The sequence below is a fragment of the Neolamprologus brichardi genome, chromosome 12 (genome assembly GCF_056152115.1).
Source record: "Neolamprologus brichardi isolate AB-2024 chromosome 12, ASM5615211v1, whole genome shotgun sequence".
NCBI classification, from domain to species: domain Eukaryota; kingdom Metazoa; phylum Chordata; class Actinopteri; order Cichliformes; family Cichlidae; genus Neolamprologus; species Neolamprologus brichardi.
The window spans coordinates 29,018,674-29,031,690 of record NC_142115.1 but is presented as its reverse complement, the minus strand read 5'-3'; the positions used below and the strand labels follow the sequence as shown (position 1 = coordinate 29,031,690).

Here is a 13,017-nt window from a genome sequence, read left to right as displayed (position 1 = left end):
AAGAAGAAACACATGTAGAGAGATACACTGAAATAAAACAATCTGGATACAAAGAAGAGCGAGGAAATACTCTGGCATATTTCATTCTTAACAAGTAGAACTGAGACCATAACTACTGTCTTGCAGTGACATATTCCCAGATCAATAAGTGAAAAGGGTGACCAAGGCAAGCACACAGAGAAAAGTAAGGAATAATTAATTTTGTGTTTTTGGGACAATCCCACTGTAAACTGTTCAAATTAACTTCCCTCCAGCCTCCAGTCATCATAAAAGTTCAGAAAATTACCAAATCTACTGCATTTGATTTTTGGTGATCAATGTTTCATTTGAGCAGGAAAAAAGCTAGATCATTATGACATGCATGACAAAGTAGCAATAAACGCATGACTGGAGCTACCGTGCTACCTTTAAACATAGAGCTGTTCATAATGTGTCTTATCTACCTAATAAAACATAAAACAACCGGTAGTTCCTGCTAGACAAGCTGACAAATAGCAACTATATTGATAATCTCTATGTATAAATTGATTTTTATGGTTGTTATGCATACTCTTGCTGCAACAAGGATGCTGATACTGCCTGATAACATCTCGGGCTGACAGATCACCACCCTGCTACGATGGCTCCTAAACTATTATCTCCTTACCTTAGCCGGGAGCAAATTACGTCACGGATCATATTCATACTACAAAATCCTGTTTGACGACCTCTGTGGCTGTTATTAAGAAAGACTACTTTGTTACACTGTGAGAGTATTGCTTACGCATCAGTGTAACACACTGCCCTACCAGTTTATTCATGCATGCTAAGCTGTCAAGTATACGTGCATGTTGGCAATGAATTAGAGACTAATTTCTCCTCATGTTGACAGTAAGCACTTTAGTGTGATCCAGTTGTTTAACCACACTGGATACTAGAATTCGATGATGCTTTCTTTTCTAAAACAAAAGAATTATTTAAGTAAATACCTGGGTAAAACTGAAAACTATATACTGAATACAGCCTGCAAGGTTTTAAATAAGCTGGGAATTGCTGAGCGAAGTGATTCCCGTTTTTAAGTTTTGTAGGTAAGTGCTTTTTAAATTCATTTTACTGCATCAAGGCTTTTTGACTTTGTCAGGAGTCTCAAATTAAACTTTATTTAAACAAAACAAAAAAGAAAAGAACAATTTCATTAAATTATAAAATCCTCTGATGAAAATTAGGATATTTGTGTTGTCGGTTTTGAACCAGTTATAATATAACACTACAAAAAAATAAAAGTGCTAAAACTGAAATCATGAACACACTCTGAGCTCACCAACACTGTCAGAGAGAAGTTAGGGGCTTCTCTATTTACCTGTTTGTCTCCTTCCCTGAACAAACAGCCCCCTTTATCCCCACTGCCTCACTGAAAATGTCCAGACGGAAATGTACAGATATGTAATGTACGGACCAACTCAGTTTAGTTGGTGACTTGCAGAGTACAAATCTTCAGGTTGTAGCATACAAAAATAAGAAGATTTACAACAAATCAAGCTCTGGATCATATCTTCTGCATCAACAGCAATATGGATGACCCTCTTTCTGAGAAGGACGACGACTTAGATAAATATAGATACATCTGATAAGGAGGTAACAGGTGCTGAAGCTGCTCCTGCTTCTGCTGAAACATACAAATCCAAAAGTGGTTATATCTTTTGGAGTCCAGTACCTCCTGGCTTACATGGCAGGGCAACAGCTGCAAATGACCCCTGTCATTACCCAGTTTGCTGTGACAAGACATGTTTTGATCAGTTTATGCTATTGTCACCAAAGAAAGTCACCACTGCTATCACAGACGTTGAAGGAAAAAAAGTCAATGGCGACATTTAGAATGACACTGATGATGAATACTTGAAGCAAGGGCTGTGCGATATGACCAAAATCTCATATCCCGATATAAGACATTTATCGTCCTGACAACGATATAAATCACAAAAATGTAACATTTTCTGTATATTCTGCGAATCTCGGGCAGCTCGACTTGCGTGAAGTGTTTCCAGCTGGGCGTCATGTAGCTGGAGTCGAGTGTTTTAACCGATGCATGAAACGATACATTTTTAGACATAAGTTGTAACGGCCGCGAGTCTGAGTCTATTTTTTAGCACTTGACGGCTCTTTTTTGCTTCTCATCCGTAAATTCTCTGCATACTCATTCACATGATTCAGTTTATTTTGAAAAGTCTCAACAGGATCTTGAGCTTTATAGTGAAAGGTTTACGTGGAAAACAAACAAGCGGACGGCAGAGCCACGCGATGGTTTTACCATCATTGTTGCTAACAACAACACGTAAAAACAGGTGCTTGTCCGTAGGTAGTGTGGTTATATTAAATATAAGAAAGAAAGAACTTTAAGAAATTAAGATAGCCACTACAGTTACGATCAAAACGATGAAAAGATATTGCTGTAAACAGTTTATTTTGCAACAACACGAAATTAACGATAGCGTGATAGGAAACGATAGACATCATCCGATATATATTGTTATATCGAACAGCCCTACCTGAAGCCCTATACTGGTGTTCCTTTTGCTGGAATGTACAAATCCAGCAACGACACCACTGATAATCACTGGGAAACATCAACAGGAAGAACTATCTGGTCTTTAAGTTTGAGTTCATGAGCTTTTTCCGGGTCCAAACTCCGCTTCAGGTCCAAAAGTCAAATGAACACTGCAGCATCACTGAGAGTTACAAACTGTCTTTCATCTTTAATAAAAATGATCAGTGAGGCTGCTCCACCAGGTGTAACGATCACGTTTAACATCCAGGCATCCTCGAAAACAGAATTTATGAAATTTAACGGAGTTAGAAGTTAGCAGGGAGTTAGCTCGCTAGTCTCCACCCAAACATAACATACAATGATCTGACTGAGGGATTTCTTAAAAAATTAAAACGTACAGCTCTGATATTGTTTCCAACATAAATGAAGACAAAAAACTAAACAACAGTGACGTTCTGTAGGGCTACTAAAGTTGGGGTAGCTGGTCTATAATGATGTGCTACATGGTGGATAGCTACACAGCTATGGTGAGCATTAATATAAACACAGTGAAGCATTAGGATGAACACTAACTTTTTTCCATTCAGTAAAAGTTAACGTGAGGATTCCCGATGGTCAGGGACAAATGTAATTGCATGGCAGGAAAAAGATGCTGTAAACGGACTAAACTTCAGTTGGGAGAACAACTGAGATAATCATCCACAATACGAGGTTAGTCATTCATTTACTGCTGCATGGGCTGGGCTGTAGTTACATGGTAAGGTTTTAAAAACTGAGCTTTAAAATGAATAGTGGTAATAAAAACCGAGAGAGGCCAACAATGATTACTGACTTTTTTAGGGGCTTGTTCAGATTAAATAGAACAAGATACAGAGCGTTAAAACATGTTAAAAACAAAACAGCCTTAATAAACGCAGAGTAGTTTGGACGCAGAAGCAGTGTTCATACATCATCACTTAAAGACCAAATTTTCCAGGTAACAATATCACTTCAGACCTTTTGAATAATATCAAGAGTCCTCAGATTTTAGAACAGCGATACTAGAGCAACATCTGACAAGCTTGCTCACATTAGGGATATACGGAAGAGATGGATCCAGCTCTTTTCACTGATGTTCAACCCAGGGCCAGAGGTGACAGTAGATGAATGTTTTGCCCCTTTCCATGGAAAATGCTCCTTCTGGCAATAAATGCTCAGCAACTCAGGCAAATATGACATAATGTGATGCGATCAAAAACCAGCTATGCATGTAATTGAAGAGGACTGGAAGTTTTGGAAAAGGCAAACCTTCGAGTGGCATTCCTTGAGAAAATTAAAGGAAAACGTCTAGTCCTTGATAAAACTACTGGACTGCAGGGGTCACAATATCACATGTAACAATTTGTTTGCCATCTATGATGTTGGACAAGAACTTCTCAGGAGGAAACGTACCATGGTGAGCAAAATAAAAACACAACAAAGCAAAACATTTTAAATCTGAGCTGCCCCCTGAAATTTTGCAGCTAAAGGACACCACTCCACTTTCTTCAACATGTTTTTATAGACAAAGACACTGGTGTTTAATATTGTCCAAAACAAAACATTTAAAAAAAAAAAAAAATAGAAACACTTTTTTTAAAACCCGTTTCTTAAAGTAAATACGCACGAGTCAAAATTGATCTGTAAAACCAGAGATGTTACTATAGTTAACAATAATAAAATAAAAATAAATAAAACAAATTTAATTTTAGAGATGTGATCTAATACTTCTCAGTAGTAGTAGTAAGGTAACATAAGAACCTTTTATTTTTTTAATATTAATATTAGTATTAAAACCAACCAAATTAAAACCAAACTATTCTTGGACAGGAAGTCTAACGGGGTAGCAAATAGCAATTTTTTTAAACCTTCTGTTTGTTTTAGCTTAATACATAAATGCAACTACACTGCAATTGCTAGAACTGAAACACACTTATTCTCCGTATACTTAGTTTAGTTTTAGTATGTGTTTAAATAACACAAAAATCGAAAGAAGTAGCAGCTGAATGGCGGTCAGGCAAGATAGGGGCTTTTTAACAAAGTGTAGGATTATGCTGAAGTTAAAGCGACCAAGGAGAGCAATGAAAAGCACATGAAAGGGAGAATACATGTGTGTGTGTGTGCGAGTTTGGCCCAGGGTCCACTATAAAGCATGCCAGGCTTCATCAGCTAAGTGCTTATATATCTCCTGGATTACAGACACTGACAAGACATTTCAGTCACAACTTGGGGGACAAGGACATTTCTGTCTTAAACACTTTGAACACACACACACACACATACACACACACGCACACACTCTTGTTTAGACATGCGAGGAAAGTAATTGGGATAAAGGAGTAAAAAGGAATGATGTAGCTGGTCTCTCTCCTTTTCCCTGTTTCTCTAGCCCCTCTCTGCCTTTCTCCATCCTTCTTGTCTTTCTAATGAAATTCCCACAGAGAACAGGTCATTTAGCTAATGGATCTCCCTACCGCAATATTCCTCTTCCTTCTGAACACACATAGCCAGAACCTTTCATATACACCCTGACCGTTCCTCCACAGAACCGGCTCAGAAACCAAACAATAAGCTCATAAACAGTCTTAGAGATTTACCACATTGCTGCCTTGTAACAAAAGCAGAAACCCCTCCTTGATTTACTTTATGACTTTGGATTCTAGCACCCTACTGACGATGGTCAGAATATTTTGTTACACATACTAAGATCTGAAAAATCTTAGTGTAACTGAACTCCCTGATAATACCACAGTATAGACATGTCAATAGACACTCATTTCCATGACATCTACCAGTCTGCCACATCCCAAACATCCCAAAGGTGCTCTATTGGACTGAGATCTGATCTGATGGTGAATAGAGTGAATTTACTGTTATGTTCAGACAGTTTTAGATTTTTGAGCTTTGTAATATGGTACATTATCCTACTGGAAGCAACCATCATATAATGGATACACTGGCTATTTCAGCGTTGTGTTTGGTTAGATGTTCATTGATAAAGACATTAGATCCTTTTAATTTTCTTCCTTGTTTCAGTAGCGTAATCTTGTGCTTTCGATTTACAAACCTTAATATAATAGCCGGTATGTTGCCGTTCCTCCTGGGAAGAGGGTGGCATGCTTCGACAGAGTTACAGTCCAGGGCAATCCCTTTGGACCGCAGGAAAGCAGCCACCTGTTGTTCGGTGTAGCTAATGTCAAGATCTCCAGGTTCCTCATTGCTGTCAGCAGTCACCGCCTGAGCGTATGACCGGGGTTTAATATGGAGCCCAGTGATAATAACGTCGTTTATCCTGGAGTATTGTTCCAGGTCAGCGACCTTACTTTCCAGGTATGCAATCTTTTTATCTTTTTCGGCATTTTGGATGCGGAGGAGCTTTACCTCCTCCACAATTTCAATGATATTTTTCTGCTGCAACCTGATAGTAGAAATTTCCTCCATTATGAAGTCAAGAGACTTTTTAATGTCCTCGACTTCCTCAGCTGTCGGTGTCCTCTTCGGCCCCATTTTATCTGGTTACCCTGGTAGCAGGTTCAGTCAGCTGATTCCTCAGTCAGCTGTTAGCCTGGTAACGTGTTGGCTAGCCTGCAAGTACCTCGTTAACTCCGTTAGTCCAGTCCAATATCCTGTATCAAAGTCGTAATCCAGACAGGGTTGTACCAAAAGTTCCAACAATTTGAGTAGTCTTTGCTCCAGAAATTGATGGCCAAAAATTCAAAAATCCACAGGACACGATGAAAACACAACTTTCAAACAAATGGCAAACAGGAAGTGACGTCGTGACACTGTGGCCATAAAGCGATGGACACAGTCAGCAACAATACTCAGATATGTTCTGACATTTAAACAATCTTCTATTGTCCAATTTGTGTGAGCCCGTGCAAACTGCAGCCTCAGCTTCTTATTCTTAGCTTCCTTCTTAGACAGGAGTGGGACCCACTGTGGTCTTCTCTTGCTGTAGCCCAGCTGCTTCAAGGTTCCACGTCTTCACAGATGCTCTTCTGCATATCTTTGTTGAAATGAGTGATTATTTGACTTGCTTTGCCATCAGCTTGAAGCAATCTGACCAGTCTCCTCTGACCTCTCTCATGAACGAAGCATTTTCACCCACAGAAGTGACGCTCACTGGATGTTCCCTTTTTCCCCCCTTTTCTATAAAGACCATTCTCTTTGAGATGGTTGTGTGGGTGAATCCCAGGAGATCAGCAGGTTCTGAAATACTCAGACATTCTCAGGAATACCTTCTGGCACTAGCAACCACGCCATGTTCAAAGTCACTTAAAACAACTTTCTTCCCATATCTGATGCTCAGTTTAAACTTCAGCAGGCTGCCCTGGCCATGCCTACGTGCTGAAAAGCACAGAGTTGCTCCAGTGTGATTGGGAGATTGATTAGATATTTGGTTTAACAAGCAGTTGAACTAAGAAAATGGCAAGTGCCGTGTCATTGTTGGATTTTTGTTACATACCACATAATGAAACATAGACAGTGATTGATAAGGCTCAGTGTAGCGAACCATGCTTCACCTTTAAAGTATGAAGAAATGACGAACAATTCAAAAACTTTATAGTGGCAAAAAAAAAAAAAACCAAAACAAAGCAAAAGGTAATCTCATTATTTAATGATACTCATCTGGATCTTGTAAATGTAATTTTTTATATTAATCATAAGTACTACAACAGCTATAATCAGACTGGAATGATGCTGATAATAAGTTCGCCACACCAAGTCCACAGTCTGTGTTTGAAAACTCCAACGTATCTAATCGCCAGATAGCCCAGTGTATGTTTCCACAGCCAGCAGCAGTGATACAGACAAACTTGCAAAAGAAACCCAGATTGTAAAAAATAAAATAAATACTTAATTTAAAAAAAAATGACTTGAGAGACGTGAACAACTGCATTACAACTTTTAAGATTACTGTTCACTGGAAGGTTGACCTCTTAACTCTATATGAACAAACTTAATGGTGGTGGCTGAAAAAAACCAAGCACCTCCCTATACAAATATGAACTTTGAAAAAATAAATGGTGCCATTCAGAAAGAGGCTGCAAGCTGAGCCAAAACAGCCAGCCAACCTTCCCAGTGCGTACATGGAACACACTGACAGAGAAGTAAGGGATGAAGTGAAGAGGTTGTAAAGGACAGGAGTTAAATGGAAACAAACTAATACATCACAGTGAACTAATTTATGAGCTATCAACCAGTGTGTGGCTACCAGGCTTTGAACACGAGACTCACCTACGACCCTGTCTCCAGTCTGGACTCCCATCTTCCTCATGGCTGCAGCAAACAACGCCACATCACGCCTCAGTTCTCCAAAAGTCACCTTCACAATTTCCTCATTTGCCTCCTCTGATAGACAAAAACACAAAGTAAATTTAAGACACCTACACAGAAACAAAAATACATTTGTAACATCCAAAAGGTTAATATGCAAATCAGTAAACAGGAATTTAATCACTTGATTTTTGATATTGTTGCAATAAAGTTGCAAGAGGAGTGGTGCACATATTGCAGGTTTATCAGCTTCAAACGCCTTTTTCTACCACTGGTTGAGTTTAAGCACTAAAACTACTTGGTTAGGTTTAGCCTCTTACAACTGCTTGGTTAGGGTAGAACAAGAAGATCACATGCCCCTTTGCACCTGTTATCCTTCTCATTCAAAAAAAAAGTTGGTAGTGACAGCCCAGTGTATCTGATGTCATAACCTGGCATCTCGCACATTCCAGAAAATTGAGTTATATGGGTAAGATAAGATTTTTAAGAAAGAAAGAGCAACATCATCCACAGTACCACAGACAGGAAGAGTCCTCTTATCTCTCTAAGTAATAGTTTACTGACATTTAGAGGCTGCATAGCATTGTGACCAATGGGGCTTCTTATAATTGTGTTACAGCTCCTGAGGGAGCTTGCACACAGGAGCAAGGGCTCAATTTGCCTCATATATATACACACACATAGCAATAAAAGCAGACCTATCCATTAGTACCTGACAGAGAACCATTAATCTAATAACAAAGTGACGTATGAAGCCTCATGCACAACAACGCATCAATTCTGTGCCCAACTACCCTCCCAACTCTGCTCAAACACACATGAAGATCAAATAAATCACTAAGTAATTACAATCTGTGTGACACGGGGAAGAAAAACACAAGAGACAACAGTGCACAATTAGTGGTGGAAAAGGGACATTAAAATTCACCATTAAAAGAAGGACTAGTAATAAAAACAATAACAGCAAAAAAATCTGAACAGAAATGCAAACATTATATGAGCGCTAAGAGATGTGTTTATGATGGAGAATAAAGAGAAAATGAGTGCCTTGTGGTGTCATTTTAAAAATTCCCATTAACATGTATGGAGTTGGCACCAGGATTAGAGAAGTTATTCCCCATTAAAGCATCATAAATTCCGGTGCAGAACTGTCCTTTTTAATTTCTTATACCTTCATCAGCATAATATACTCTTAAGTATATACATACTTGCAGCGTAGAGAGCCACTTTGTCATGGTCTGAGTGTTTGAGCAGGTTCTCAGCGTAGTTGAGCCGAGCTCCTTTAAACCACTCGGGAACATCTGAGATGCGTTTGGATACATCCACCACCTGATAAAAACACACGGAGGGGAGCGACACATCAGAGAAGCGCTGATGCTTTCTATCTTTCTCGTGAAATTGTCCAGACAATAATGTTTCACAACTGCTATGCTCTACTTTTGTTTTTTTACTGTATTCGCAACAAAATTTAAGAATTGCGAACAAAATTTGAAAAGTAAGATAAACAATTTCCTAGAAAACTCCAAGGCAACACTGGGATATAACAGTGCAGCCCACAGTGCAAGACTGTAACAAAACGTTTGATTGACTGGCTAATTGCTTGCCTGTCCTCTATTTATTGTCTGCTTAGACAAAAGAGTGAAGAGGAAACATTAACCATGTGTACAGAAGGGGCGTGTGAACTACACACTACGGTGTGAGACACTATTTATTACCTCACACACCCACGTCAGAGGGTATATCCTGGAACTAAGCAGCATTAAGCCGATGAAACAGGAAATTATATAATTATCAGAATTTAAAATCACTGAACCTTACTTCAATTCTAGTTGGGTTTTCAGTTTAGCATGACCATTATATTGATGTACAGTAAAATATTAAATGTTTTAGTGACCTAAACTGTTTAGAAATGTAGTCTTTGGCTTTAAAACTGGGATAAGAAATACACACATTTTTCTATTCCCATTTTTAGGTTATGACATACATGAAGGTTGGACTCACCTCTTCATATGGCTTTGAGCTCACGACTCCACAAAAGCGCCAAACCTCTCCCCAGAACTCTGGGTAGGAGTCCACTGACCACTGGTACAGGTCACTGTAGTTGGCTAGAAGACAAAGGATTTGTCATTATTTGAGAACAAAAGTTTCCAATTATTATTGTATTATTGTAGAGATAAGAGGAAACGTTAGTGTAAGCACCCCTTAGGCTTAGACCAACTGAAACATTTTGGTATCTCTTCTTTCCTAAATCCTTACTCAAAATAAAATGTATCTGGAAAAACCTTCAGCAGAGAGAAGTGGTTCTTATTCCTGAAAACTAGATCTTTTTATTTACAGGAAAGGTTTTGCTGTCCATGAGATCTACTTAATCACTGTAGGAATGTAGGAATACTGTAAGGATCAGAACACCTGGTGAAATTAGGAACACCAGATTAAGGAAAATAGAAATCTGGATATCAGCACGTTGAAAATAGGATGATACTATTTTTATTGTTTCAATTACACATTCCTTCTACACTGCTCATCTACACTGATGTACCAATCCTATCCTCGTCTCCTCTCTACTTATTCATTAGCCAGCTGGCAAGTTTTTCAGCATTCCTTTAATCCTGTTTCTTTAAAATGTCACGGTACTGGAAAGACAATTGAAACAGGCCGCTCTCTTCCATCCTAGCAGCTCTGCAGGCGCAGTTTTTCAGTTCCGAGCTGGAAGTAATCAAAACACCACAGGCTTGTAAACGGCTAATAATTACTGAACAGGGAGTGTTAGAGTGGTTGTAGGCCATCCTTAATAAAACTCTTCTAAGACAATAAATTCGTAGATTTGTTTATGCTGATTCACCGCCTATACATGTTCTTTACATGTGTTTAAATGGCAATAAGCTAGCTTGAAATGCTCCACAGCAAGCCATCACTACACTGTGCCGACTGTGAGGTAACGTACTGCCTTTAAAACATGAACTGACACATAGCAAAAGGGAGAGATGCTGCTCGTTTCTGTTTTTCTATCTGGCTGAGTTATGCAGCTTCGTAGGCTCAATAATCCGACTTGTATTCTCTCCAGCACACCTACTCTGGAGCCTGTCTGGCTCCCTCCCTCCGACCCCACTCACCCAGATTAAGCCCGTAGTCCTGGTTGACCTGTATCCTAAACTTATCCATCAGTGTGTTCCTCTTAGAATCCGGGTACCACAGAACCTTGCTCTCCATATCCATAATTTTCTCACTCTTTCCTTCCGTGTCTTTGGACATCTTTGTCGAGTCCCTTTGTCGCCTGTTAACAACGAGTTAAAACGAGTCCCGAGCGTCTTATAAAAGCTAAGTGCTCCTGAGGTGACAGCTCTGGGTAAATTAGATCACAGGCTAGCCTCTGAGATTGAATGGCACTACACTCCAGCGCGTGACAGTAGCTACGCTCACTGTCAGTGGAGAGCGTGGGGCTGCCTAGGAAAACTGAGAGGCCACGCCCCGGCGTCGTCACGTAGCAGGGCAAGTTCGGTTCAAGATCGACTTTGGTTGACAAGTGTTTGACAGTGTTACGAAGAATGCAAGCAACAGTTCCTAATTCGTTTCTTTCAGACGTCACAATAGGCATATATGCACACTTTTAATCCTATCTTAAATAAATAACGATGATTCTGAAGAAGGAGGCCTTACTCCTGACCAAAATATTATATTTTTTCATCAATACATGTTAAATAAAATGTTGATATGATGCAAATATGCAACGGTAACAAGCAAATTCTGAGCAATATATTGGTGATCACCTGTAACACATCATCATTGACTGACTGTATTTATCAGATTGCCACGGTCCTTCTGCTGTTGTTCATGTTTAATCATCTACATTATTGTGTTGATATTTTTTAATGATGTTTGCACACAAAATTCTGATACTTAATGAGATGACAAAGGAGGCCGAAGAGAACCATGAGAGGTGGAGGTATGCACTGGAGAGGAGAGGAATTTAAGTCACCTTTAGAGAGCCAGTCAAAGATCCAAGGATTAAAATTGGTAGAAAAATTATCTTAAAGCCATTAATTCCACCATTCAAAGCAGTAGACAGCGCTGAAGAGGGATACTGAAGAGACAATGGGCAGGGTGGAAGATGAGTGTCAAGGGGGATTTGTGATAGAAGGATAGCACCAAGGGTGAAATGGAAAGTTAACAAGACAGTACTGAGACCTGCTATGGTGTATTGTTTGGAGAAAGTGTCGCTAACAAAACAACAGGAGGTAGAGCTGGTGGTGGCAGAGATGAAGATGTTAAACTTTTGTTGGCTGTGTGCAGGACTGAGAGAATTGAGTATGTTAGAGGGACAGCTCGGGTTGAGCAGTTTGGAGTTGGAGAGGCAAAGCTGACCACCACCACTGGCCCTTTATGCCTCTTTTCATTAAAAGTTATCATTCTTTAACCCGCGCACAAAAGCTGCAGTTGCAGAAATCTTGAACATCTCCCGCACGCAAAGCGAAGGCTTTCGATTGGTCCTCAGCGCACTGGCTCCACATCAGCCGACAGATCGCTCTATGTGGGAGGCGCATAGCTGTCAACGGACTGGCGTCTAGGTTGCTCAAGGGAAGGCTGTCTTTTAGGTTCACGATGTGGTTTCAAAAGCATTTGAACCAGTCAAAGAGCAAGAATGTTGGGGTCCGGTTTGAGGGGTGTGCCCAATTAGAATCGAGAAATAACGACACTCCTTATTGCGTGGTGGTGTCATCCAACCTTGTTTTCATTAATTGATGGAAAAGCTTCTACATAATTGTATCATGTCCTGACTGTTCTAGTCTAGATTACATAACATACCAATAGTTTTTTTTCTGTTACTATATTAATAATAATTTGTATATTGATATTAATCCCCAAGCCCAAAATGAATTGTAATCCACTGATGTCAATCTATAGCCTTAAAATATCCATGTACACATGATAGTGAGCATGAAGTCAAAATCTCTAGTTCCCTAGCTTTGGAGTCCAGATTATAATACCAAAGGCCTCATGGCCATTCTACCTGGAGAAATATGGAGCCAACAAACACAATAAAATACTTGAGGAGCTCTGAATAGCCCCAGTGTGTCTTTTGATTTCTTGATCTCAGTGTCTTAGCAACATGCCTTGAGTATACCTTGATAAAAGGCAAAAACAAATAGGGAAGGACAATGAATGTGTTCTTGTGTGTGTGTGTGTGTGTGTGTGTG

General features: G+C 39.5%; 1 protein-coding gene across 1 annotated transcript in view; it reads right to left on the bottom strand.

Annotated features, from left to right (window-relative positions):
* aacs (acetoacetyl-CoA synthetase) overlaps window positions 1-11,242 on the bottom strand; it is a 42,843-nt gene extending 31,601 nt beyond the window's left edge. Inside the window, exons 1-4 of the mRNA XM_087849297.1 lie at window positions 10,936-11,242; window positions 9,824-9,927; window positions 9,031-9,151; window positions 7,784-7,897 (exon numbers count right to left, since the gene is read on the bottom strand). Of these exons, the coding sequence (XP_087705423.1) occupies window positions 7,784-7,897; window positions 9,031-9,151; window positions 9,824-9,927; window positions 10,936-11,074 (478 nt within the window). The 5' untranslated portion in view covers window positions 11,075-11,242. The remainder of the gene's footprint in view (window positions 1-7,783; window positions 7,898-9,030; window positions 9,152-9,823; window positions 9,928-10,935) is intronic.
* Between the last annotated feature and the right edge of the window lie 1,775 nt (window positions 11,243-13,017).